Raw genomic sequence first — 25,769 nt, forward strand, 5'->3', positions numbered from 1 at the left:
GCCATGCGGGGGGCGGGGCATGCTGAGGTGGAGGGAGGGGCCAGTCCAAGATGGCCGTCGAGAGTTGGGGGGTGTGCGATCCAAGATGGCCACCGGACCGGAAGTCGCTGACGGAGAGGACAAATTGGACCGGAAGTGCCTTCCTACAGTGGCCGCCATACAGGAAGTGCCCTCCCTGCTGGCCCAATCCGAACGGAAGTGGCCAGGAAATGGGGCAGAGAGGCCTGGAAGTGCAGTTCCAAGATGGCTGCCAGGGGTGGGCGGGGTCAGGCGCGGGGGGGGAGGGGCCGGCTGACCCGCACGCAGCCCCAATAGGCTGCGCGCAGCAGACACGCCCCCGCCCCCGCCCCCAGCGCCGCCCAGCCCGCGTGGATTGGCCGGTAGCGCCGGGCGGGGCCCCACGTGCCCACCTGTGGGAGAAAAGGGGCGGGGTCTGTGGGTCACCGGACGCCTGGGTCCCCTCCAACCACCCCCTTCATCCCCCGGATGCCTGGGTCCCTTTAGCCCCGTCCCGTTTAAGCTCCACTTCCTTATAGCCCCGCCCCTTATAGCTCCACCCCTTTAGGCCCCACCCCTCAACCCTTACCCCCCCCATTGAACCCAATGACCCCCAAAGCCACGCCCTCTTGACCCCTCCCACCTCAATGCCCACCCCCTTTAAGTCCCTCCCCCTTTAGACCCCGCCCCCTCCAGCCCCCCCCCCTCAGTCCACCCCCCCTCGTTGGGATCCCCCACTGAACCCCCATGGCCCTTTAAGCCCCAAGCCCCGCCCCCTCAGGCCCCGCCCCCATTACCGCCAGCCCAGCAGCCGCCCCAGCCAATAGGAGCGCGAGGAGGAGGCAGCGCAGGCACCGCCCCCGCGGGAACCGCCCTCCAATGGCCGAGCTGTGGAGGGGCGGGGTCAGCACGGGACACGCCCACACGCAAAACCCGCCCCTTCCCTTCCCGCGTGAACTTTTTGGGGCCACTTCTGGCTGTTTTGGGGCCATTTCGCGGTGGTTTTTAACACCAATTTTTGGGCTGTTTTGGGTCCAATTTGGGGATGTTTTGGGGTCAGTGTGGGGTTGGTTTGGGTCCATTTAGCGTTATTCTGGGGTCTATTTTGTGTCTCTGTTGCATTGGGGACAATTTTGGGGTCATTTTGGGTCCATTTTGGGGTCGTTTCCGGGTCTATTGGGGTCCCAGGCCCCGCCCACCCCCCCAATAAGCCCCACCCACCAAACAACCCCCCGGCCAATCACTTACACCTTCCGGCAATGGGGACAACGCGCCAGCGAGCGCTCCGGGAGCTCCGCCCACTGCCAGGTAATCAGCGGTTAATTGGGGGTAATTAGGGGTAATTAATTAGAGGATCTATAGGACACTGAGAGGTCACTGGGGGTCAATGAGGATCAATGGGGGTCAATGGAGTCAATGGGGGGCAATGGGGGGCAATGGAAGGAACTGGGATGAACTGGGCCATTAGGACCCACAGGGGACAACAGGAGAGGGCGTGGCTTATTCCGAGTGGGCGTGTCCCGGGCCGGCAGTGGGCGTGGCTCACCAGGAAGGGGCCGCCGCAGTGGGCGCAGGACACGCGGACTCCAGCGGGGGGCGCCGCGGGGCTGGGGGCGCCGGGCGGGAGCGGGGACAGCGAGATGATTCGTTTGCTGGGAAATGGGGGCACTGGGTGAACTGGGAGGGACTGGGAGGGGTCTGTGGGGCACTGGGCACCATTCCCAGTCCCCCCAGTCCCAGTCCCCCCAGTCCCCCCTGTTCCCCCCACCAGTGCTCCCAGTACTCTCAGTCCCCCCAGTCCCAGTCCCCCCAGTCCCCCCCCAGTGCTCCCAGTCCCCCCAATCCCAGTCCCCCCAGTCCCCCCACAGTGCTCCCAGTCCCCCCAGTCCCAGTCCCCCCAGTTCCCCACTAGTGCTCCCAGTGGTCCCAGTCCCAGTTCCCCTGTTCCCGCCCAGTCCCACCATTCCCATTCCCCCCATTCCCAGTTCCCCCCCAGTGCTCCCAGTCCCCCCAGTCCCAGTTCCCCTGTTCCCCCCCAGTACTCCCAGTCCCCCCACTCCCACCATTCCCATTCCCCCCATTCCCAGTCCCCCAGTTTCTCCCCCAGTCCCCGCAAGTCCCCCCATTCCCAGTCCCCCCCAGTGCTCCCAGTGCCCCCAGTGCCCCCCAGTCCCACCAGTAGGCCCGGGGGCAGGCGATGCGCTGGGCGCTGGCCCTGCACACCAGCAGGCAGTTGCACGGACACCTCACGTACTTCTTCCCCGCGGGGGCCGTGCGGATTGGCTGCGACAGGGGGCGGGGCCTCAGGACACGCCCCCTTAAAAACCCCGCCCCCTTAGACCTCGCCCCTTCGGACCCTGCCCCTTTAAGACCAGTCCCTTAAGCCCCGCCCCACTTAGTCCCCGCCCCTTTAAGCTCCGCCCCTTTAGTCCCCACCTCTCAAGCCCTTAACCCCAAGCCCCGCCCCTTTAAGCCCCGCCCCCTTTAAGCCCCCACCCTCTTTAAGACACACCCCCTCAAGACCCGTCCCTTTGAGCCACGCCTCCGTTGAAGCCCCGCCCCTCTCGCCCCCGCCCCTTCCAAGGCCCCGCCCCCTTTAAGCCCCGCCCCTCACCGTGGCCTCCCCGCAGCCCCCGCACTTCACCACGTGCTGGTGCCCTTTGCCCTCCACGCTGATTGGCCGCTGGCAAACGCGGCACGTGACCGCCGGCCCCGCCCCCTCCTCCTCCTCCTCGGCACCGCCCCCTCCGCCTGGGCTGCCCAAGGGCGAGTAAGGGGGCGGGGCCTCCGCGAGCCCCGCCCCTCCGTTCCCTGTCAATCAATGGGAAGGGGAGGGGGTGAGCGGCGCGCGGTACCGCCAAACCCCGCCCCCTCCGCAAACCCCGCCCCCGAAAAGCCCCGCCCCCCCACAAGCCCCGCCCCCACTCACAAAGCCCCGCCCCCTTCTCACCGCTGCCCTGGGTCCCGCCGCTTCCCGCCTCGGGCGGCAGCAGCGGCGAGCGCTCCCCGTCCGCCATGACAGCGCCGGCCGCCCGCCCATTGGCCCGCCCGCCCCACGTGACCGCGCGCCGCGCGCTCCCATTCGCCGCGACCGCTCCGCCGCGGCTCCGCCCCCTCCCATTGGCCGCGTTACCGGGCGACCGCCGCGCGCTCCCATTGGCCCCCGCGCGTCACGTGACTCCCCCCGCACGTTGCCGGGCAACCACCGCACCTACCCATTGGCCGCCGTGACTCGCGCGTTGCCGCGGCCACGCCCCCTCCCCGGTTTCCATGGCGATGAGAGCGGGGCGGGGTTGCCAAGCGCGGGCGGGGATTGGTCGAGCCGCGGGGCCGTGGCCGGCTCGGTGACGTCACGGCGGGGCGGGCTATATAACGGGCGCGAGCGGAACCGGCGCAGCTGGAGAGAAATGGAGGGGAGGTGAGAGGGGGCTCCTAGGTCCCTTGGGGCACTCCTGGGTTCTCCTCCCGAACTCCTGGGTTCTCCTCCCGAACTCCTGGGTTCCCCTCCCGAACTCCTGGGTCCTTTGGGGTACTCCTGAATCCCCTGTTTGGGTCCCTTGGGGCACTCCTGGGTTCCCCTCCCGAACTCCTGGGTCCCTCCCCAAACTCCTGGGTCCCCTGTTTGGTTCCCTCCCCGAACTCTTGGTTCCCTTGGGGCACTCCAGCGTCCCTCCTGAATTCCTGGGTCCCTTGGGGCACTCCTGGGTCCCCTCCCGAACTCTTGGGTCCCCTGGGCAAGGCCCTGCCCCCTCCATCCCAAAGTCCCTTTGGCCCCAGGCCCGGTGCACCCAGGAGTTTGGGTGGTGGCCAAAAGTCACAATGGGGCTGTTGTCTGTGGGTCAGTGTGTGGGGCTGGGCTTACTTGGGGGTCAGTCTGTGGGTCCTGGTTCCTCTGTGGGTCAGTCTCTGGGTCTGGGGACTCTCTATGGGTCACCCTCTATGGTCTCTCTGGTCACTTATGGGTCGCTGTGGGTCTCTATGGGGCTCTGCGCATCCTCATGGTCACTTACGGGTCTCTCTGGTCGCTCTATGGGTCCCTATGGGTCTCTGGGTCTCTCTGAGCACTTATGGGTCCCTATGTGTCCCTATGGCCACTGATGGGTCCCCGTGGGTCTGTCCCAGCTACGAGGCGGCCGCGGAAGCAGCCGATTGGCTGCGGGGGCGCCTGGGGGGCGTGACCCCCCGCGTGGGGCTGATCTGTGGGTCCGGCCTGGGGGGGCTGGTGGGGGCGCTGGAGGGGGCCCAGAGCGCCCCCTACGGGGACGTCCCGCACTTCAAACCCGCGTCCGGTGAGTGGACTGGGGCGAACTGGGAGGGACTGGGAGACATCAGGGGATCAGTGGGGGGCAATGGGGATAAATGGGGGTCAATGGGAGGGACTGGGAGACATTGGGGGGTCAGTGGGGGGCAATGGGGGTCAATGGGGATGAATGGGAGTCAATGGGAGGGACTGAGAGACATTGGGGGGTCAGTGGGTGGCGATGGGGGTCAATGGGGATGAATGAGGGTCAATGGGAGGGACTGAGAGACATTGGGGGGTCAATGGAGGTCAATGGGAGGGACTGGGAGACATCAAGGGGGCAATGGGGATTCAATGGGGGGCAATGGGGATCACTGGGAGTCAATGGGGATGAATGGGAGGGACTGGGAGCGCTGGGAAGGTCTGGGGGGCTCGTACTGGTCTATATTGGTTCATACTGGGGGGGGTCTTTGGGGTCCTGTACTGGTTCATACGGGGGAGACTGCAGGGAGGGGTCTGTACTGGTCTGTACTGGTTTATACTGGTCTGGCCTGGGAGGGACTGGGAAGGACTGGAGGGGTCTATGGGGTGTCCATAGTGGTCTATACTGGGAAACACTGGGGGGGTCTCTGGGGGGCCTCTACGGGCCCATACTGGTCTATACTGGTTTATACTGGTCCATACTGGTGCAGTGCCCGGCCATGCCGGGCGGGTGGTCTGGGGGCTCCTGGGCGGGGTTCCTGTCATCGTCCTGCAGGGGCGGAGTCACCTCTACGAGGGACACGGCCCCGCCCAGGTCAGCGCCCCGAACTCCTGGGTCCCTCCCCGAACTCCTGGGTCCCTCCCTGAACTCCTGGGTCCCTCCCCGAACTCCTGGGTCCCCTCCCAAACCCCTGGGTCCCTTGGGGTATTCCTGGGTCCCTCCCAAACCCCTGGGTCCTCCATGTCCTCCAAACTCCTGGGTCCCCCCCTAGAACTCCTGGGTCCTCCCTGACCCCCATGTCCCCCAACTCCCGAACTCCTGGGTCCCCCCCGCCCAGAACTCCTGGGTCCTCCCTGACCCCCATGACCCCCAACTGCTGAACTCCTGGGTCCACCCCCAGAACTCCTGGGTCTCCCCTGGCCCCCATGTCCCCCCAGCTCCCGAACTCCTGGGTCCCTCCCGAACGCCTGGGTCCCCCCTGACCGCGTGTGTCCTCCCGTCCACAGGTGGCGCTGCCGGTGCGGGCGCTGGCGCTGCTGGGCGTGCACACGCTGGTCCTGACCAACGCGGCCGGGAGCCTGCGGCGCCCCCTGCAGCCCGGGCAGCTGCTCCTGCTGCGCGACCACATCGACCTCCCCGGGCTGGCGGGAAACGGCGTCCTGGTGGGGCCCAACGACGACAGGTGGGACCCAGGAGTGCCCCAGGGGACCCAGGAGTGCGGGGACTGGTGGGACATGGGGCTTAGGGGGGACCCAGGAGGTCAGGAGGGACCCAGGAGTGCCCTCAGGGACCTGGGAGTTTTGGGGGGGACCCAGGAGTTTGGGAGTTGGGAGGACATGGAGGACCTGGGAGTTTGGGAGGGACCCAGGAGTTTGGGGACTGGGGGGACCCAGGAATGCCCCAAAGGACCCAGGGGTTCGGGAGTTGGGGGACATGGGGGTCAGGGAGGACCCAGGAGTGCCCCAAGGGACCCAGGGGTTTGGGAGTTGGGGGACACGGGGGTCAGGGAGGACCCAGGAGTTCCGGGGGGGGACCCAGGAATGCCCCAAGGGACCCAGGGGTTCGTGAGTTGGGGGACATGGGGGTCAGGGAGGACTCAGGAGTGCCCCAAGGGACCCAGGGGTTTGGGAGTTGGGGGACATGGGGGCCAGGGGGGACCCAGGAGTGCCCCAAGGGACCCAGGGGTTCGGGAGTTGGGGGACATGGGGGTCAGGGAGGACCCAGGAGTTCTGGGGGGGGACCCAGGAATGCCCCAAGGGACCCAGGGGTTCGGGAGTTGGGGGACATGGGGGTCAGGGAGGACCCAGGAGTGCCCCAAGGGACCCAGGGGTTTGGGAGTTGGGGGACACGGGGGCCAGGGGGGACCCAGGAGTGCCCCAAGGGACCCAGGGGTTCGGGAGTTGGGGGACATGGGGGTCAGGGAGGACCCAGGAGTGCCCCAAGGGACCCAGGGGTTTGGGAGTTGGGGGACATGGGGGCCAGGGGGGACCCAGGAGTGCCCCAAGGGACCCAGGGGTTCAGGAGTTGGGGGACACGGGGGTCAGGGAGGACCCAGGAGTTCTGGGGGGGGACCCAGGAGTGCCCCAAGGGACCCAGGGGTTCGGGAGTTGGGGGACATGGGGGTCAGGGAGGACCCAGGAGTTCTGGGGGGGGACCCAGGAATGCCCCAAGGGACCCAGGGGTTCGGGAGTTGGGGGACACGGGGGTCAGGGAGGACCCAGGAGTTCTGGGGGGGGACCCAGGAATGCCCCAAGGGACCCAGGGGTTTGGGAGTTGGGGGACACGGGGGTCAGGGGGGCCCCAGGATTTCAGGGAGGGACCCAGGAGTGCAGAAGTAACCCAGGTTTGCCCCCTTCGCAGGTTCGGACCTCGCTTCCCCGTCATGGCCGCCGCCTACGACCCCGCCCTGCGGCGCGCGGCCTTGGCCTTGGCCCCGCCCGCCCTGCGGCCCCGCCCGGGCGTGTACGCGGGCGTGTCCGGCCCCGCCTACGAGACCCCGGCCGAGTGCCGCCTGCTACGCCGCTTGGGCGCCGACGCCGTGGGTGAGTCCTAAACCCGCCCAAAAACTGGGCTTAACGCGCTAAGAACGGGCTGAGTCGCTTTCGACGAGTGGCCTAAGAACAGGTTTAGCTCCTAAAACCGGTTTTAAGGCCATGAGCGGCCTGTAAACAGATTAAACCCCACAAATGGCTCCTAAAACTGGTTTTAAGGTTACAAACGGCCTCAGCACAGATCTAGGTTCTAAAACCGGTTCTAAGGCCCCAAAAAGGCCCTGGATCTTGCTCGAAAGAGCCCTGATCGGCCCCAAAATGGGGGTGTAGGTTGGGGTGGGCGTGGCCTGAGTGGGCGTGGCCTAAGTGGGCGTATCCCCACAGGGATGTCGACGGTGGGGGAGGCAACGGCCGCACGGCACCTGGGGCTGCGGGTGCTGGGCCTGTCGCTCATTACCAACATGGCCGCCGGGGGTGGGGCCAGCGACGATGAGGAGGAGGAGGAAGCGGAGAGGGCGGGGCCGGAAGTGGCCACGCCCAACGAACACGCGGCCGTGCTGGAGGCGGCCGAGGGCGCTGCCGTCCTGATCCGGGACCTGCTGGTGGCGCTGGCGCCACTGCTGGCCAATCGTGACGCACCGCCCAAGGGGGCGGGGCCGTGACCCGCCTTAAACCCGGCTTAGTGTTGGGGAGGGCTCAGGTTGATCTGGGATTGGTTGGGGGTTTGTTGGGGCTCTGGGGTAATCTTGTTTTATTCTGGGCTGATCTTAATCCTGGTTTAATTGGGGTTTAATCCCAGGTTAATCTTGGCTTAGTTTAATCTGGATTAACCTTGGGTTTGACTGTAGTCCTGGGTTGATACTCAATTAGTCGTGGTTTAATCCCAGGTTAATTTTGGGTTAGTTTAATCTGGATTAACCGTGGGTTAGTTCGACTGTAGTCCTGGGTTAATACTCAATTAGTCCTAGTTTAGTCCCAGGTTAATCTTGGTTTAGTCCTGCCTTAAACTCATGTTAAAAACAGTTTAGTCCTGAGTTAATCCACAACAAATCCTATACTAATCTTTGTTTAGTTTAATGTGGGTTAATCTTGGGTTAGTCTGAGCTTAATCTTGGGTTAATACTCAATTGGTCCTGGTTTAATCGGGGTTTAATCCTAGGTTAATCCTGGTTTAGTCCCACCTTGAAGTCAGGTTAAAACTGATTTATTCCTGGGTTAATCCGGAGTGAATCCTGAGTTAATCTTGGCTTAGTTTTATGTGGGTTAATCTTGGGTTAGTTTGACATTAATCCTGCATTAATATTCAATTAGTCCTGGTTTAAAATGGGATAGATCTATATTAATCCCCAATTAATCCTGAATTAGTCCGAGGTTAATCTTGGGTTACTTCTCCTCCTAATCTTGGGTTAATCCTGAATTAGATCCTGAGTTAATCTCATTTTAGTCCCAGGTTGATCTTGGGATCGTTTGACTTTAACAATCCTTGTTTCATGATGGTTCTTCCTGCTTTAATCCCAGGTTAATCTTGCTTTAGTCCTGGGCTAATCTGGGGTTGGTTCCGCCTTAATTTGGGACTAATAGTGAGTTATTCTGGCCTTAATCCTGAGTTAATCTTGTCTTAGTTCCAGGATAATGTTGGGTTAGTTTCACATTAATCCTGAATTAGCCCTGTCTTAATCTTGTTTTAATCTGGGCTTAATGCTGAATTAGACCCTGAGTTAATCTCGAGTTAATTTTGTTTTAGTTCCAGGTCAATTGTGGGTTAATTAATCCCGATTTGATCTCGGGTTCATCTTGGGTTAGTTCTACCTTAATCGTGTCTTAACACTGAATTAATCCCGGGTTAATCTCGGGTTCGGCCAGTTGCTTAATCCCAGTTTAAAACCGATTTTACTGCTCGTCCCCCTTTGTCCCTTTGATGTTAATCCCAGTTCATCCCGCATTTAATCCCGGCCTAATCCCAACTCAGTCGCATCATCATCTCAATCAAGTTTTAAACCCGGTTTAAACCAATGTTATTCCCATGTTAAACCTGGTTCAAACCCGTGTTAAACCCGGTTTAAACCTGAGTTAATCCTGGTTTAAAACCCGAGTTTCTCCCCTATTAAACCCAGTTGAATTTGCCCTTAATCTGCCTTCAAACCCAGTTTAGTCCCGGTTTAACCCCCATGTCAATCCCAGTTTAAACCCCCACTTCCTCCCCTATTAAACCCAGTCTAATTCTCCCTTAATCCCAGTTTAATGCCGGTTTAAACCCCCAGTTCCTCCCCTATTAAACTCAGGTTAATTCATGTTTAATCCCAGTTTAATCTCGGTTTTTTCCCACCTGTCAATCACCCCCTTGGCCCCGCCCCCTCCTTTCAATCCCCTCCCCCCTTAATTAATCCTCTCCTCCGGGACCAATCCCTTCCCCCCCCCGCTAATTAATTAATCAATCAATTCAGGGACCAAACGGGTTAATTAAGCCCTGCTTAGTGACGAATGTTAATGAGGGGGCGTGGCCCCTCCCCCCAGCTCTGTTGAGTCAATTAAAAGCGTTAATTACCCTTAATGAGCGTCGGGCGTGATCGCTGGGTGGGGGGGGAAGGGTTGGGAACCCAGGCGTCCGGGTGAGGCCCCTCCCCCCACATCCCATCAGCCCTTGCGAAAGGGGGACCCAGGCGTTCGGGAGGGGACCCAGGCGTCCGGCCGGACGCCTGGGTTCCCTCCCTGAACGCCTGGGTCCCCCCCCCGAACGCCTGGGTCCCCCCTTAAAGGGGTGGGGGGGGGAGGGGCTGGGGGAGGGGCCGGGGGGGGGGAGGGGCTGTTTTCGGCAAAGACAAGTGAAGGTGGCAGGTGGGTCCTGAACTCCTGAGTCCCTTGGGGCACTCCTGGGTCCCTCCCAAGCTCCTGGGTTCCATGGGGCACTCCTGGGTCCCCTCCAAACTCCTGGGTCCCCTCCAAACTCCTGGGTCCCCTCCCGAACTCCTGGGTTCCTTGGGGCACTCCTGGGTCCCCTCCAAACTCCTGGGTCCCCTCCCGAACTCCTGGGTTCCTTGGGGCACTCCTGAGTCCCTCCCAAACTCCTGGGTTCCTTGGGGCACTCCTGGGTCCCCTCCCGAACTCCTGGGTCCCCTCCCGAACTCCTGGGTCCCCTCCCAAACTCCTGGGTCCCTTGGGGCACTCCTGGGTCCCTTGGGGCACTCCTGGGTCCCCTCCCGAACTCCTGGGTCCCTTGGGGCACTCCTGGGTCCCCTCCTGAACTCCTGGGTCCCCACAGAACTCCTGGGTCCCTCCTGGGGTTTGTTGGGGGGATGGGGGGGTGGGGTTCGGGGTGACCTTTGACCCCGCCCCCCACTCCTAAAGGTCATGGAACCGCTTGAGGCCCCTCCCCCCGAGGTGAGCAATTGGGGGAGTTTGGGGAAAATTGGGGGAGTTTGGGGAAAATTGGGGGATGTGGGGGGATTTCGGGGGGAATTGGGGGGAACTGGGTGAAATCTGAGGAGAAGGGGCTGATTTTTGGACTAAAAATCGTTAAATTTGGTGTAAATCGCATTAATTTTCAAGCAACAGGTGCCAATTTTGGGGTAGAAGTTGTGAATTTGGGAGGAAAAAAAGGTTCAATTTTGGGGGCAGAAATGGGGAAATCGGGGCGAAAATAGTTAAATTTGGGGCGGCTGGGTGTCTTTTTGGGGGTGAAAGTTATTAAATTTGGGGTTGGAATTCTTAATGGGTCAAAATGCTGACGTTTTGGGGTGAAAATGGTGTATTTTGGGTAAAACCTGTGCCTCCCTCCCCCCCAGCAGGGGGTGCTGCTGGACACGCCCCATGGGGCCCTGCGGGTCACGTGGTCGGGGTCGCCCCGCCCCTCCCGCCCCGCCCTCCTCACCTTCCCGGATGTCGGCCACACCCGTGAGTCCCCACCCACTCCCGGACGCCTGGGTCCCTTCCCCGGATGCCTGGGTCCCTTTTTCATGGGGTTTTTAGAGGATTTTGGGTCCTCCCGGATGCCTGGGTCCCCTATTTTGGGGCACTCCTGGGTCCCTCCCAAACTCCTGGGTCCCTCCCGAACTCCTGGGTCCCTTTTAGTGGGGTTTTTAAGGGCATTTTAGTGGGTTTTGTGTCCTCCCGGACGCCTGGGTCCCCTTCTTGGGGGTACTCCTGGGTCCCCCCGGACGCCTGGGTCCCTCCGTAGACCAGACATGCTTCGCGCCGCTATTCGCCCACGAGGAGATGCAGGAGATCGTCCGCAACTTCCTATTGGTCCACGTGGACCCACCCGGCATGGAGGATGGAGCCCCGCCCTACCCGCCTGGGTACGTGACCTTTGACCCCCCCCTTGACTCCCCCATTGACCCCCATTTGATCCCAGTTCACCCGTTGACTCCGTTGGCCCCCAGTTGGCCCAGTTGACCCCCAGTTGACCCCCAGTTGGCCCCGTTGACTCCCATTGACCCCCAGTTGATCCCAGTTCACCCACTGACTCCGTTGACCCCCCAGTTGACTCCATTGACCCCCAGTTGGCCCCGTTGACTCCCATTGACCCCCAGTTGATCCCAGTTCACCCATTGACTCCGTTGACCCCCCAGTTGACTCCATTGACCCCCAGTTGGCCCCGTTGACTCCCATTGACCCCCAGTTGATCCCAGTTCACCCATTGACTCCGTTGACCCCCCAGTTGACTCCATTGACCCCCAGTTGGCCCCGTTGACTCCCATTGACCCCCAGTTGATCCCAGTTCACCCATTGACCTTGTTGACCCCCATTGACCTTGTTGACCCCCATTGGCCCCTGTTCACCCATTGCCCCATTGACCCCCATTGACCCCTGTTCACCCATTGCCCCATTGACCCCCTAGTTGACCCCATTGCCCCATTGACCCCCTAGTTGACCCCATTGCCCCATTGACCCCCAGTTGACCCCATTGCCCCCACTGACCCCTTGTCTCCGCCCCACAGGTACCAATACCCCTCATTGGACCAACTGGCCGAGCTGGTCCCATTGGTCCTGGAGCGCCTCAAGTGAGTTGGGGGGCTGGGATAGGGGGGCTGTCACATGACCCCGTGACCCCTAACCCCTCCACTGCCCCATAGCGTGGCCACCATCATTGGGATCGGCGTAGGGGCCGGAGCCTTCATATTGGCCAAATTCGCGGTGAGTCACGTGGGGGCGGGGCCTGGGGTCTCTGTGGGTCCCCATTGGTCCCCATGGGTCTCTGTGGGTCCCCGTTGGTCTCTATGGATCCCAATTGGTCCCCATTGGTCCCCGTCGGTCTCTGTGGGTCCCCGTCGGTCTCTGTGGGTCCCCGTCGGTCTCTATGGGTCCCCATTGGTCTCTATGGGTCCCCATTGGTCTCTATGGGTCTCTGTGGGTCCCCGTTGGTCTCTGTGGGTCCCCGTTGGTCTCTATGGGTCTCTCCCCACAGCTCCAGCGCCCCCTGCAGGTCGAGGGTCTCGTTCTCGTCAACCTGGACCCCAAGGCCCCTGGTTGGATGGATTGGGCAGCGCACAAGGTGGGCGGGGCTTGAGGGGCGGGGCCAGGGGGCACCCAGAGGCTCCTGTGGGTCCCTGTGGGGCTCTATGGGTCTCACCGATCCCTCCCCCACAGCTCATGGGCCTGACAGCGTCGACCAATGAGCTGATCCTGGGTCACCTGTTCAGCCAGGTCAGGGGTCACTGGGGTGAACTGGGGGGGATCAATGGGGGTCAGTGGGGGGTCACTGGTTTGTACTGGTCTGTACTGGTTTGTAGGCGGAGCTGGCGCTGGCCCCGCCCCCCGTGCGGCAGCTGCGGGAGAGACTGGAGGGGGCGCCCAACACGGGGCTGCTCTGGGCCATGTACAACAGGTACTGGTTTGGGCTCGTTTGTACTGGTTTGGGCTGGGGAGTCACTGGGAGGGACTGGGAGACACTGAGGGGGTCAATGGGGATGAATGGGGGTCAATGGGGGGGAATGGGGATCAATGGGAGTCAATGGGGAATGGGGGATGAATGGGGCTCAATGGGGATGAATGGGGCTCAATGGGGATCAGTGGGAGTCAATGGGGGGAACGAGGGTCAATGGAAGTCACTGGGGTTGTGGTCCATACTGGTCCATACTGGTCCCTTTCCAGCCGCGGTGACCTGGGCCTGGAGCGAAGTGGGGCCGGGAGCCTGCGGTGAGTGACCTTTGACCCCTGACCAGTCCCTCCCAGTTCAAACCAGTGACCCCTCTATGGGTCCCCATGGGTCTCTCTGGTTTCCCATTGGTCTCTATGATCACTCTGGCCCCGCCCCCAGCTGTCCTGTCCTATTGGTCGTCGGTGATGGGTCCCCACACGAGGACGCTGCGGTGAGCTGACCTTTGACCCCCCCCACCCCCCGAGGTCACATGACCCCACACGATGTCACGTGACCTGGCATGACTCCGCCCCATGCAGGTTGAGTGCAACGCCAAGCTGGACCCCACCCAGACCTCCTTCCTCAAGGTGACCCCTGACCTTTGACCCCCACCCTGTGACCTTTGACACCCACCCTGTGACCTCTGGCCCCACCCCCTGACCTTTGACCTCCCACAGATGGCGGATGGAGGGGGGCAGCCCCAGATCACCCAGGTGAGGAGGGGAGAGGTCAAGGGTCAAAGGTCAGGGTGGCCAAGACCTTGACCTTGACCTTTGACCCCAGCCGGCCAAGCTGACCGAGGCCTTCAAGTACTTCGTGCAGGGGATGGGATACAGTGAGTAATTAGCGCTAATTCATGCACTAATTAACCCATTAATGACCCCCCAGGGGGGAGTTCAGATCCCATAGGGGGTAATTAAGACCCTACAATGGTAATTAAGGCCCTTAGGGGGGTATTTTAAGGTTAATTAACCCCACTGGGGGACAGAGCTGGGGAGGTTAATTAATGTGTAATTAATGAAATAATTAATAGCACTGGGAGGGTAATCAAGGGTATGAGGTGGCAATTAGTGCCCCTGGGGTTAATTAGGTGTTAATGAGGGGGTCAGTTTGGGGTTAACTAAGGATTAATAGTGGTCAATTAATGGCTGGTTAGAGGTCAAGTAGGGTCAGTTGGGGGTTACGTGAGGTCAATTAGGGGCTACTTAGGGTGTCAATTAGGGGATAATTAGGGGTAAATTTGGGGTAAATGAGGAGTCAGGGGTTAATAGCAGTTAAATAGGGTTAATTAGGGGGTCAATTAGTGGGTCAATTGGGGTTAATTTGGGGGTTAAATGGGGACAATGAGGGGTAATTAGGGTCAATTAATGGGGTTAATAAGTGTTAATTAGTAGTTAACGGGGCTAATTAGTGTTAATTGGGTGCACCGCTCAGTCCCCCGGGTGCTGCAGCGCGGGTGGAGCCGGGGGTCAGGTAGGAGCGATGATGTCATCGCTGAGGTCACATGGTGCCACCGGCCCCACCCACCCCCGTGACATCACAACCCACCCCCGAGTGACGTCACGTGTGATGCCATTAACACACTGGGGTCAACGGGGGTCAATGGGAGGGACTGGGGGGGGTCAATGGGAGGGACTGGGGGGTCAGTGGGGGTCAATGCGGATCAATGGGGGTCAATGGGAATCAATGGGGGTCAATGGGGGTCAATGGGAGGGACTGGGGGGGTCAGTGGGGGTCAATGCAGATCAATGGGGGTCAATGGGAGGGACCAATGGGGGTCAATGGGGGGTACTGGGGGTCAATGGGGGGTCACCGGGAATCAATGGGAAGGACTGGGGGGAACTGGGATGAACTGGGGGGGTCACTGGGAGCCATTGGGGAGCCTCAAGGGGCGTGTCCACGGAGGGGGCGTGTCCTGCTTGGCGGGTCCCGATTGGTGTGTCCTGATTGGCAGTGGCCACGTCCACCATGACGCGCCTGTCCCGCTCCAGAACCGCCTCCCTCTGTAGCGTCAGTTCCAGCGGGGGCGGGGACGGCGAGCGGGGGCGGAGCCGAACCCTGTCACGTGGCAGCGTGGGGGGCGGGGCCAGGGACACGCCCCCTCCTCCCTGAACCCGGAAACCCCACGGAACAGCCCCAAAACCTCCCCAAAATCCCCTGGGTCCCTCACCCGAACTCCTGGGTCCCCCCCAAACTCCTGGGTTCCCAATTGCCACAAAATACCTTGGAACTGCCCCCAAACCTCCCAAAACTGCCCCAAAATTCACACCACCACCCCCAACCCGCACAATGGCACCCCCCTAATATTTCGGCCCCCCTTAAACCCCCCAAAATCCCCTTCCCCCCCAAAACCTCCCCCAAATCCCCCCCACCATTAGACCCCCAACTAAACCCCCTTAAATCCCGCAAAATCCCAACACACCCCCCCAAATTTTGGGACCCCCCCAGACCTCCCCATAGCCCCCTGACCTCCAACCCCCCCCCCCCATTAACCCCGCTATTAAAGCCTTTCATTCATCCAACTCATTCACTAAACGGGGCGTGGGAAGTGGGGCGATCACTGATTGGCCGAGCACGCCGAAGTGGGGGCGGAGCGACCACTCATTCGCTGAGAGGGGCGCAGCGGCCAATGGGGAGCGCGGGGGGCGTGAGCGCGCGGCGGCAACGGGGAGCGTTGAGGGCGGCGGCCAATGAGAGCGCGGCCACGCCCCCGGGGGGGCGCGGCAGCCAATGGGAGCGCGAGAGGCCGCGCCTCAATCGCCGCGCGGGAGCCGCAGCGATCGCATCGTGGCGGTAACGGGGGTGGGGGGGGCGGCTTATCGGCGCGCATCGCGGTTTCTATCGCGATATCGACCCGCGTTCCCCCCGCCGCCGCCAGCCGAGGGCGGGCCCGGGGTTTTAGCGGCGTCGTAGAGCAGCAAGCGGCTCCTTCTTCACCCGGGGCGGGGGACAAAGCGGTTCCGACCCTCGCCTCGGATTTTGGGGGGTCCTACAGGCGCCATCGGGGGATTCCGAGGGGGGTTCGGGGGTTTCCGGGGCCAATCGGAGGGTCCCGGGAGGGTTCGGTGGTTTCCGGGGCCAAACGGAGGGTCCCGGGAAGGTTCGGGGGTTTCCGGGGGCAATCGGAGCGTCCCGGGAGGGTTCGGGGGTTTCGGGGGCCAATCGGAGCGTCCCGGGAGGGTTCGGGGGTTTCCGGGGCCAATCGGAGCGTCCCGGGAGGGTTCGGGGGTTTCCGGGGCCAATCGGAGCGTCCCGGGAGGGTTCGGGGGTTTCCGGGGCCAATCGGAGCGTCCCGGGACGGTTCGGGGGTTTCCGGGGCCAATCGGAGCGTCCCGGGAGGGTTCGGGGGTTTCCGGGGCCAATCGGAGGGTCCCGGGAGGGTTCGGGGGTTTCCGGGGCCAATCGGAGCGTCCCGGGAGGGTTCGGGGGTTTCCGGGGCCAATCGGAGCGTCCCGGGAGGGTTCGGGGGCTTCCGGGGCCAATCGGAGCGTCCCGGGACGGTTCGGGGGTTTCCGGGGCCAATCGGAGCGTCCCGGGAGGGTTCGGGGGTTTCCGGGGCCAATCGGAGCGTCCCGGGAGGGTTCGGGGCTTTCCGGAGCCAATCGGAGCGCCCCGGGACGGTTCGGGGGTTTCCGGGGCCAATCGGAGCGTCCCGGGACGGTTCGGGGGTTTCCGGGGCCAATCGGAGCGCCCCGGGACAGTTCGGGGGTCCCGGTTGGGGGGGTTCGGCTGTTTCCGCCTCCTGACGCCGCTTCCTTCCCCCCTCAGGTGGAGCCAAACGGGGTACCGGCGCCGCAAAGCCCTTGAAAACCTCATTTGTTTCAACTCCACCATTTAAACCCGTTCATCAAACCTATTCTGTTTAATTTATCCTCTCTTGGGTTGTTCTGCCTGTTTTCTGCGGAATGCGCGGGGTTTTAAGGCCGGGAAAGGGGCGGGGCGTAGGGCGGAAGGGGCGGGGCTTGGCGCGCTAATGGCGGCTCCCGAGGCGGCGGCGGCGGCCGAAGGGGAAAACGGTGACGGGGATGAGGACGAGGAGGCGCTGAAGAGGCTGGAGGTGAGGCCTGAACGCCTGGGTCCCTTTTCGGGGGGGTCCCGGACTCCTGGGTCCATTTTGAGCGGCTATTCTCTGGACGCCTGGGTCCCTTGGGGCACTCCTGGGTCCCCTTCCCGAACTCCTGGGTCGCTTGGGGCACTCTTGGGTCCCCTTCCCGATCTCCTGGGTCCCTTGGGGCACTCCTGGGTCCCCTTCCCGATCGCCTGGGTCCCTTGGGGCACTCCTGGGTCCCCTTCCCGATCTCCTGGATCCCTTGGGGCACGCCCGGGTCCTTCCTGAACTCCTTGGGGCACTCCTGGGTCCCCTTCCCGATCTCCTGGGTCCCCTTCCCGATCTCCTGGGTCCCCTTCCCGATCTCCTGGGTCCCCTTCCCGATCTCCTGGGTCTCCTTCCCGATCTCCTGGGTCCACTTGGGGCACTCCTGGGTCCCCTTCCTGACCTCCTGGGTCCTTCCCAAATAGCTGGGTGCCTCCTGAACTCATTGGGGCACTCCTGGGTTCCGTCCCAAATGTCTGGGTGCCTCCTGGGTCCCTTGGGGAACTCCTGGGTCCCTCCCAAATGCCTGGGTGCTTCCTGAACTTATTGGGGCATTCCTGGGTCCCCTGGGGTACTCCTGGGTCCTTTCTTAATGCCTGGGGGCCTCCCGGGTCCCTTGGGGCACTCCTGGGTCCCTTTGGGTACTCCTGGGTCCCCTGGTGCATGCCTGGGTCCCTCCTGCCCTCAGTGGGGCACTCCTGGGTCCACCTGCAGGAGCTGGTGACCGAACTTCACCGTTTCCGCGACAACCTTCCCAAGAAGCCCCGCGACCCCGACGGCGACCCCGACGGTGACCTTGGTGGCCCCGCGGGTGACCCTGCTGACCCCGAGGCACTGGCCCGGCAAATGGAGGCCACGCTGCGGCTCATGGACCAGGTGACAGGTAACGCCCACACTCAACATGGCGGCCGTGCTGTCTCCATGGCGACCGGGACACACTCAACATGGCGGCCACGCTGTCTCCATGGCAACACGACCACATCCAATATGGGGGCAGGGTCTTCACTTGCCACACTCAAGATGGTGGCTGGGCCTGGTCTCCATGGCAACACAGCCACACTCAAGATGAGTGCAGCCTGGCTGCCATATTGAGTGTGGCGTGGTTGCCATGGGCACCAGGCCCAGCCGCCATGTTGAGTGTGGCCTGGTCACCATGGGCACCAGGCCCAGCCGCCATGTTGAGTGTGGCCTGGTCACCATGGACACCAGGCCCAGCCGCCATGTTGAGTGTGGCCTGGTCACCATGGACACCAGGCCCAGCCGCCATGTTGATTGTGTCCACTGTCCCGCAGTGTCCCCTCCATGGCGGGCCCGGGCGCTGCTGCTGCGGGCGCAGGCGCTGGGGGTGACCCCCCAGGGGCTCCCCCGTGCTGAGCAGGCCCTGGGCCGGGCCCTGAAGCTGAACCCGGCTCTGAGCCGGGCCTGGACGCGACTGGGGGAGCTGCGCTGGCAGCGCGGGGACCTGCAGGGGGCGCTGCTCTGCTTCCGTGGAGCCCTGCAGCATGTGAGACCAATACGGGGCATTTTGGGGGGGTTTGGGTTGATTTGGGAGATTTTGGGGCGTTATTGGGTGATTTTGGGGCCTTGGGTGTTAATTAAGGGTTTATTTGAGGGCATTTGGGTCCTGGCCGCCATCTTGAGTGTGACCTGGTTACCATGGAGACTGGGCCTGGCCGCCATCTTGAGTGTGGCCTGGTTGCCATGGAGACCGAACCTGGCCGCCATCTTGAGTGTGGCCTGGTTGCCATGGAGACCTGGCCTGGTCGCTATCTTGAGTGTGGCCTGGTTGCCATGGAGACCGGGGCCTGGCCGCCATCTTGAGTGTGGCTTGGTTGCCATGGCGACAATTAAGGAGATTTGGGGGTTCATTAAAGGGGTTTTGGGGTTAATTAAGGGCATTTTTGGGCTAATTGAAGGGATCTGGGGATGTGGAGTTTATTGAGGGAGTTTGGGGGTTAATTAAGGGGTTAATTGAGGAGCCTGGCGGCCATCTTGAGTGTGGCATCTCCACCACGTTACATGTCCCGAAACGTCCCGAAATGTCCCCAAACATCCCGAAATGTCCCCAACCGTGTGCAGGGCGAGGACGCGGAGGCGCATCGGCTGCTGTCCATGGCGCTGCGGGCCGGGGGGGCCGCGCGGGGAGGGGACAGCGATGGGGACATCATGGCCGCCCTGCGCGAGAGCCGCCAGCAGGCCGAGGCCGCCGTGCGCTGCGACCCCGCGGACGGGAACAACTGGTGTACGGGGGGGTTTGTGCGGGGATTTGGGGGTTTAATCTGGGGGGATTTGGGGAGAAGTTCGGAGGTTTAATGGGGGTTTTGGGGGTGAACTTTGGGGGTTTAATGGGGGGAGTTTGGGGGGAAAGTTGGAGGTTTAATGGGGGATTTGGGGGGTTATAATGGGGGGAAATTTGAGGGTTTCCTGGGGGATTTTTGGGTAAAATTTGGGGGTTTTGGGGGGGACATTTTAGGGGGAATTTGGGGGTTTAATAGGGGAAAAGTTGCAGGTTTAATGGGGGATTTGGGGGGGAATTTTGCGGGTTTAATGGGGGGGAATTTGAGGAGAAATTTGAGGGTTTAATGGGGAAAATTTGGGGGTTTAATCAGGGGATTTGGGGAGAAATTCGGAGGGTTAATAATGGGGGTTTTGGCGGGGAAATTTGGGGGTTTAATGGGGGGAAATGTGGGGGGAATTTGAGGAGACATTCGAGGCTTTCATGGGGAAATTTGGGGGGGAGATTTAAGGGGAAATTTGGGGGTTTAATGGGGGTTTTGCGGGGAAATTTTGGAAGGAATTTGGGGGCTACATGGGGGATTTGGGAGGGAAATGTGGGGATTTAATGGGGGGAAATTTGGGGAGAAATTTGGGGGTTTAACAGGGGAACTTTGGGGAGAAAGTTGGGGGAGTTTTGGGAGATTTGGGGGGAATTTTGGGCGTTTAGTGGGGGGGAATTTTGGGAGAAATTTGGGGGTTTAATTAGAGGGGATTTGGGTGGAAATTTGGGGTTTTCACGGGGGGTTTGGGGAAGAATTTTGGGGGTTAAATGGGGGGGGATTTGGGGAGAAATGTGAAGGTTTAATGGGGGGAGATTTGGGGGTTTCGTGGAGGATTTGGGGCTTTAATTTTGGGGTCCAAGGGCGGATTTGATGGTTTGGAGGGGAATATTTTGGGGGTTTAATGTGGGGTTTGGGGGTTTCATGGCATCTGGGGACACTGGGGGAGGAGTTTGGGGTCCAAGGGGGAGGTTTGGGTGGATTTGGGAGTTTAATGTTTGTTTTTAGGGGGATTCTGACCCCTCTTTTCCCCCCACAGACGTGCTGGGCAACGCGTACGTGTCGCTGTTTTTCGGTGGGGGGCAGAACCCCCAGGATGCCCAACGGGCCTTGGGGGCCTACGCACAGGCTGTAAGTGTGGGGCTGGGGGGCGTTTTGGGGGAAAAAACGGGGTTTTGGGGGAAAAAAATGAGGTTTTGTGGCCTTCAGGCCTACAGGGTCGGATCAGGCCTGGGTGGTTGCTATGGGGGGGTGGTTGCTAGAGGGCGTGGCCACGGGGGTCCTTAAGATAGGCGGGGGCTGCTAGGGGTGTGGCCACGTGAGCACTGCGGGCCTATGGGATTGCTGAGGGGTTGCCAGGGGGCGTGGTGTTGCTAGGGGGCGTGGCTGAGTCGTGTTTCCCCCCCAACCAGGAACGGGTGGACCCCAAAGCCGCCAACAACCCCGACCTGCACCTCAACCGCGCCACCGTGAGCCAATGGGGAGCCGGCAGGGGCGGGGCGGGGGGCGTGGCCGCCGCCGTTTTGTGGCGGGCGCGGCGCGGAGTGGCAGGCGCAGCGGCCAATGGCGAGGCGCCCGCTGAGCACCGCAGCCAATCAGCGCTCTCTGGCAGCTCCTCCAATACCAGGAGCGCTTCGGGGAGGCGCTGGACGGGCTGAGCCGCGCGGCGGCGCTGGCGCCCGGGTGGGCGGAGCCTCGGCGGCGCCACGCCCACCTGCTGGACTTCTTGGAGAGGCTGCGTGCGGCGCTGGCCAATAGGGTAAGAGGGGCGGGGCTCGAGGGGGGCGGGGCATCGGGGGGTGGTTAAAGTTGGAATGGGGATGTTTGGGGCAGTTTAAGGTGATTTTGGGGCATTCTAAGGAGGGTTTTAGGGCATTTTAAGGGGATTTTGGGGATAATTAGAGGGATTTGGGGCAAAACAAGGGAATTTGGGGGGAATTAATGGGTTTTTATGTCTCCCAGGTCCGGCCCCGGGCGGGGCGGAGCCGTCGGCGGGGACCGGAACTGGGCGGAGCCTCGGGCGGAGGCGGGACCAGCGACGGGCTCCACCCCCTGAGGCCAGGAGCCAATCCCGGGCAGGCGCTGAGTGGGCGGGTCCTGTTCAGCCTGAGCCCCCCGGAGCGTGTCCCGCTGTGAGTGGGGACCCAGGTGTTTGGGAGGGACCCAGGAGTTCCCCAAGGGACCCAGGCATTCGGGAGTGGACCCAGGAGTTCAGGAGGGCCCTCCCCCCCATCATGTGACCTCTTTGTCCCCTCAGGGCACTGGGCGTGGCCGTGGGGGGCGGGGCCGTGGCCGTGGTCACCGTTTACAACGCGGCGCCGGAGTGGGGGGTTGGGGTGGGGGAGGGGCTGTCGGTGCCCAACCCCCACCTGACCCTGCACCAGCACCTGCACCAGGGACAGGTAAGGGGGGACTGGGGATCAATGGGAGGGAACTGGGAGGGGGGTTGTGGGCATTGTTTTATACTGGGGCGTTACTGGTTTATACTGGGGGGGACTGGGTGGGGTTATGGGGGGTCTGGGTTATACTGGGATAAACTGGGTGGCTCCGGGGTCACTGGTTTAAGTTGTTTCAAACTGGTGTTTACTGGTGCAGACGTTCTCCTTCCCGGGTGTGCGGGTCTCGTCTCCTCTCTCTCTATTGGTCAATGGGAAGCGCCCGCCTCCCCGCTCGCTGGCCCCGCCCCGCCTGGCGCTCTCAGCGCCGCCCCCTCTGCCAGACACGCCCCCGGTGCCAGAATAAACGCGCCCTGATTGGCTGGATCTTCCCCTGCCAGTACGCGTCTCCATGGTTACGTGCGCCATACTGGGAGGGTCGGCGCGCGTCTCCATGGTTACGGGCGCCATATTGGGAGGGCGGCGCGCGTCTCCATGGTTACGGGCGCCATATTGGGAGGGGCGGCGCGCGTCTCCATGGTTACGGGCGCCATACTGGGAGGGGCGGCGCTCGGCTCCACGGCAACTGCCAGCTTCGGGACATTGGTGCGCGTCGCGGCCGCCATCTTGGGAGGGGCGGCGTCTCTATGGCGACGGGCGCCATCTTGGGAGGGTCGGGGCGTCCCTGCCCCACCAATTACCCCCTAATTCCCCCCCAAAACACCCAAGGCTCCTCAAAATCCACAATAAAACGCTCAAAATCCCCACAATGTCTCAAAAGCCTCAATAAAACCCTCAAAATATCTCCAATGTCTCAAAATCCCCAATAAAACCCTCAGTATCCCCCCAATGCCTCATACCTCATATTCCCCCTTAAACACCTCAAAATCCTCAAAGCGTCCTCGAGAAATCTCCCCAAATCATCATTATCCCCCCAAAACTCAAAAAAGTCCTCAAAAGCCCCCAAAAAGGCTCAAAATCCCTTAAAACGGCGCCTCGTTATATCCCACAATGCACCGCGGGCGGCTGCGGGGCGGACGGCGCCTCTTTATATCCCAGAATGCATCGCGGAGGAAAGGGAAGGGGGGCGGGAGCGGCAGCGCCTCGGTATATCCCACAATGCACCGCGGCAAGGGATATGGGGGACCCCGCGGTGCATTGTGGGCTATACCGAGGCGCCGCCATGTTTGTTCGCTGAGGAGCCTCCCGCAGCCGCCCGTTCCGGTTCGTTCTCCGTTTATCGCGGGTTTTTTTGGGGGAGTGCGGGGATCCCTCCCGCACTCTTGGGTCCCTCCCGCACTCTTGGGTCCCTCCCGCACTCCTGGGTCCCCCCCGGGGTTCCGCTCATTCACGGTTTCTCTCCCGCAGGTTCCGGATTCGCCGCGCCCCCCTCCTGCCTCCCGGACCAGGCGCCGTTACCATGGTGAGGAAGGACCACAATGCACCGCACGGGCCCAGGTCACCCCAGTGACATCCCAGTAACTCCCACTTTGCCCCAATAACCCTCCCAGTGCCCCATAGATCCCTCCCAGTTCATCCCAGTGACCCCAACCCCCCTCCCAGTAACTCCCAGTGAGTCCCAGAGGCTCCCATTATCACCCCAGAAACATCCCAGTGCCCCATAGACCCATCCCAGCTCATCCCAGTGACCCCAAATCCCCTCCCAGTAACTCCCAGTGGCTCCCAGTAACATCCCAGTGCCCCATAGACCCATCCCAGTTCATCCCAGTGACCCCAAGTCCCCTCCCAGTAACTCCCAGTGGCTCCCAGTGATACCAAACCCATTCCAGTAACATCCCAGTCTCTCCCACTTTGCCCCAATAACCCTCCCAGTGCCCCATAGACCCATCCCAGTTCATCCCAGTCACCCCAAATTCCCTCCCAGTAACTCTCAGTGAGTCTCAGTGATACCAAACCCATCCCAGTCCCTCACAGTTTGCCCCAATAGCCCTCCCAGTCCTTCCCAGTGCCCCATAGATCCCTCCCAGTCCCCCTTAGTTCATCCCAGTTTGTCCCAATAACCCTCCCAGTGCCCCGCAGAGCCCTCCCAGTTCATCCCAGTTCATCCCAGTCCCCCATTCCCACGTCCCACAATCCCTTGCAGCACGGCCGGCTCAAGGTCCGCCCCCCGGACGCCTCCCATTTGCTGAAGCGCCAGCAAAAGCTCCGCCTCTTCCTGGACAACATGGCTGCCCTGCGGGACAAGGTGGCCTTGACCTCTGACCTGACCCTGAGCCCAGTTCATCCCAGTGACCCCTCAATATATCCCAGTTCCCAACCTGTGTGCGTGACCCCGGTGACCATGGTGACCTCTGCCCTTGCCCCCGTCAGAGGTCACGGGGGGAGCTGGATGCTGATTTGCTGGAGGTCACGGGGTCCATCCTGGCGGCCAATCCGGAGATGGGAACAGCCTGGAGCCTGCGGCGCCGCCTGCTGGGGACACTGGGGCACCACTGGTGAGAATGAGGGACTGGGGGTCAATGGGAGGCAATGGGGGTCAATGGGGTTCAATGGGGGTTATTGGGGGTGAATGGGAGTTAATGGGCATCAGTGGGGGTCAATGGGAGGGACTGGGAGGAGATTTAAGGGAACTGGGATGAACTGGGAGGGAGTGGGATGTTACTGGGATGTTATTGGGCTGGGGTTTGGGGTCCCTGGGAGGAACTGGAGGATACTGGGAGGGAACTGGGAGCCACTGGGGGTGAATGGGAGGGACTGGGATGTTACTGGGAGGGGTTTGGGGTCACTGGTTTATAGTTGTGTGTATTAGCCCGTACTGGTTCATACTGGTTTGCACTGGGCAGGCAGGAGGAGGAGCTGCGGTTCGTGTCCGCGTGTCTGTCCCGCAGCCCCAAGTCCTACGGGTGCTGGCAGCACCGGGGGTGGGTCCAGGGACAGACGGACACGAAACCACTGGCGATCAGCACCGGGATGCTGGACAGCGACCCCAGGAACTGTGAGTGCGCTGGTTATACTGGTTTATACTGGTTTGTACGGGGAGGGAACTGGGAGACACTGAGGGAATCGGTGGGGGTCAATGGGAATCAGTGGGGGTCAATGGGGATCAATGGGAGTCAGTGGGGATCAATGGGAGTCAGTGGGGATCAATGGGAATCAATGGGGGTCAATGAGGGTTATACTGGTTTATACTGGGGGTTACTGGAGTGATACAAAGGAGCCTCCAGGTCTCACCACCTCTAACTGGTTTATACTGGGAATGGATTTGGGGCTGACAAATCTTACTGGTTTATACCGGGGGTTATTGGGATGGGGAAAGGAGCCTCTGGGGGGCCACCGGTCCATACTGGTTTATACTGGTGCCCCAGTCCACGCCTGGGAGCACCGCTGGGCGCTGGAGGCCGATCCCGACCCCGAGGTCGAACTGGGATTTACTGGGACCTTACTGGGCCGCGACTTCTCCAACTTCTCGGCCTGGAACCATCGGCTGCGCGTCCTGCGCCGGACGCCTGGGTCCCCTGGCCAGGGAGGGGGAGGGACCATCCCCCCTGAGCGCCTGCGGCAAGGTGAGTCCCGGACGCCTGGGTCCCTCCCGGACGCCTGGGTCCCTTTTTCAGGGGATTTTTAAGGGGATTTTAGGGGGTCTTGTGTCCTCCCAGACGCCTGGGTCCCCTATTTTGGGGCACTCCTGGGTCCCTCCCGGATGCCCGGGTCCCTCACGGACGCCAGGGTCCCCTATTTTGGGGCACTCCTGGGTCCCTCCCGCATGCCTAGGTCCCTCTCCCGAACTTCTGGGTTCCCTTCCCCAAACTCCTAGGACCCCTTGAACTCCTGGGTCCCTCCCGGACACCTGGGTCCCCTATTTTGGGGCACTCCTGGGCCTCTCCCAGATGCCCGGGTCCCCTATTTTGGGGCACTCCTGGGTCCCTCCCGGATGCCTGGGTCCCCTTTTCTCCGCAGAGCTGGAATTGGTACAAAACGCCGTTTTCACCGACCCCAACGACCAGAGCGCCTGGGTCTACCTGCGCTGCCTGCTCTCGCGGGGTACGCCTGGGTCCCCCCGCACGCCTGGGTCCCTCCCGAACTCCTGGGTCCTCTCCTGGACGCCTGGGTCCCTCTCCCAACAGGCCCCACCCCCCCAAGGATCATCTGGGTCCACGTGAACCTGGAGGACGCGACCGTGGCCGTGACCTTCTCGCGACCCCTCTGGGTGAGTCCCGGACGCCTGGGTCCCTCCCTGAACTCCTGGGTCCCCTGCCGGACACCTGGGTGCCTTGGG

The 25,769-nt window shown here is 61.9% G+C and overlaps 4 protein-coding genes across 7 annotated transcripts in view; 3 read left to right on the forward strand and 1 right to left on the reverse strand.

Moving 5' to 3' along the window:
* Positions 1–133: 133 nt before the first annotated feature.
* Positions 134–3,054, reverse strand: PIP4P1 (phosphatidylinositol-4,5-bisphosphate 4-phosphatase 1). Its single transcript, XM_065859325.2, has 7 exons — positions 2,948–3,054; positions 2,612–2,808; positions 2,174–2,280; positions 1,544–1,649; positions 1,246–1,298; positions 795–885; positions 134–410 (listed from the first exon to the last, which is right to left on the reverse strand). The coding sequence occupies exons 1-7, from the start codon at positions 3,012–3,014 to the stop codon at positions 267–269; spliced, it is 765 nt and encodes a 254-aa protein (XP_065715397.1). The 5' UTR covers positions 3,015–3,054; the 3' UTR covers positions 134–266.
* LOC136114053 (purine nucleoside phosphorylase 1-like) lies at positions 2,781–9,482 on the forward strand. Its single transcript, XM_065859339.2, has 6 exons — positions 2,781–3,415; positions 4,120–4,286; positions 4,930–5,033; positions 5,447–5,622; positions 6,801–6,982; positions 7,316–9,482. Exons 1-6 carry the CDS (start codon positions 3,405–3,407, stop codon positions 7,591–7,593), a joined length of 918 nt encoding a protein of 305 aa, XP_065715411.1. The 5' UTR covers positions 2,781–3,404; the 3' UTR covers positions 7,594–9,482.
* Positions 9,483–9,653: 171 nt separating this feature from the next.
* NDRG2 (NDRG family member 2) lies at positions 9,654–16,658 on the forward strand. 3 transcript variants are annotated; one of them, XM_065859336.2, is made up of 17 exons: positions 9,654–9,766; positions 10,277–10,309; positions 10,714–10,822; positions 11,106–11,226; positions 11,869–11,931; positions 12,004–12,064; positions 12,336–12,422; positions 12,518–12,574; positions 12,661–12,755; positions 13,022–13,066; positions 13,188–13,239; positions 13,328–13,375; positions 13,466–13,501; positions 13,572–13,623; positions 14,223–14,261; positions 14,743–15,581; positions 16,557–16,658. In XM_065859336.2, exons 2-16 carry the CDS (start codon positions 10,280–10,282, stop codon positions 14,898–14,900), a joined length of 1,053 nt encoding a protein of 350 aa, XP_065715408.2. In that variant the 5' UTR covers positions 9,654–9,766; positions 10,277–10,279; the 3' UTR covers positions 14,901–15,581; positions 16,557–16,658. The 3 variants fall into 3 exon arrangements, with proteins under 3 accessions (XP_065715408.2, XP_065715409.2, XP_071657485.1); XM_071801384.1 differs by having other exon boundaries at positions 9,683–9,766; positions 10,717–10,822; XM_065859337.2 differs by lacking the exon at positions 14,223–14,261 and having other exon boundaries at positions 9,655–9,766.
* Positions 16,659–16,714: 56 nt separating this feature from the next.
* The window catches only part of RABGGTA (Rab geranylgeranyltransferase subunit alpha), a 40,371-nt gene continuing 31,316 nt past the window's right edge, over positions 16,715–25,769 (forward strand). The window contains exons 1-16 of one of the 2 annotated variants that reach the window (XM_071801382.1): positions 16,715–16,845; positions 17,596–17,764; positions 18,174–18,385; positions 18,961–19,123; positions 20,197–20,288; positions 20,570–20,626; positions 20,770–20,916; positions 21,120–21,289; positions 21,415–21,559; positions 22,901–22,990; positions 23,637–23,738; positions 23,864–23,988; positions 24,337–24,488; positions 24,859–25,056; positions 25,451–25,534; positions 25,618–25,700. In XM_071801382.1, the coding sequence (XP_071657483.1) occupies positions 16,762–16,845; positions 17,596–17,764; positions 18,174–18,385; positions 18,961–19,123; positions 20,197–20,288; positions 20,570–20,626; positions 20,770–20,916; positions 21,120–21,289; positions 21,415–21,559; positions 22,901–22,990; positions 23,637–23,738; positions 23,864–23,988; positions 24,337–24,488; positions 24,859–25,056; positions 25,451–25,534; positions 25,618–25,700 (2,073 nt within the window). In that variant the 5' untranslated portion in view covers positions 16,715–16,761. Of the gene's footprint in view, positions 16,846–17,569; positions 17,765–18,173; positions 18,386–18,960; positions 19,124–20,196; positions 20,289–20,569; positions 20,627–20,769; positions 20,917–21,119; positions 21,290–21,414; positions 21,560–22,900; positions 22,991–23,636; positions 23,739–23,863; positions 23,989–24,336; positions 24,489–24,858; positions 25,057–25,450; positions 25,535–25,617; positions 25,701–25,769 lie in introns of both variants that reach the window. The other variant, XM_071801383.1, reaches the window with a different exon arrangement.

The sequence above is a fragment of the Patagioenas fasciata genome, chromosome 38, assembly GCF_037038585.1.
Source record: "Patagioenas fasciata isolate bPatFas1 chromosome 38, bPatFas1.hap1, whole genome shotgun sequence".
NCBI classification, from domain to species: domain Eukaryota; kingdom Metazoa; phylum Chordata; class Aves; order Columbiformes; family Columbidae; genus Patagioenas; species Patagioenas fasciata.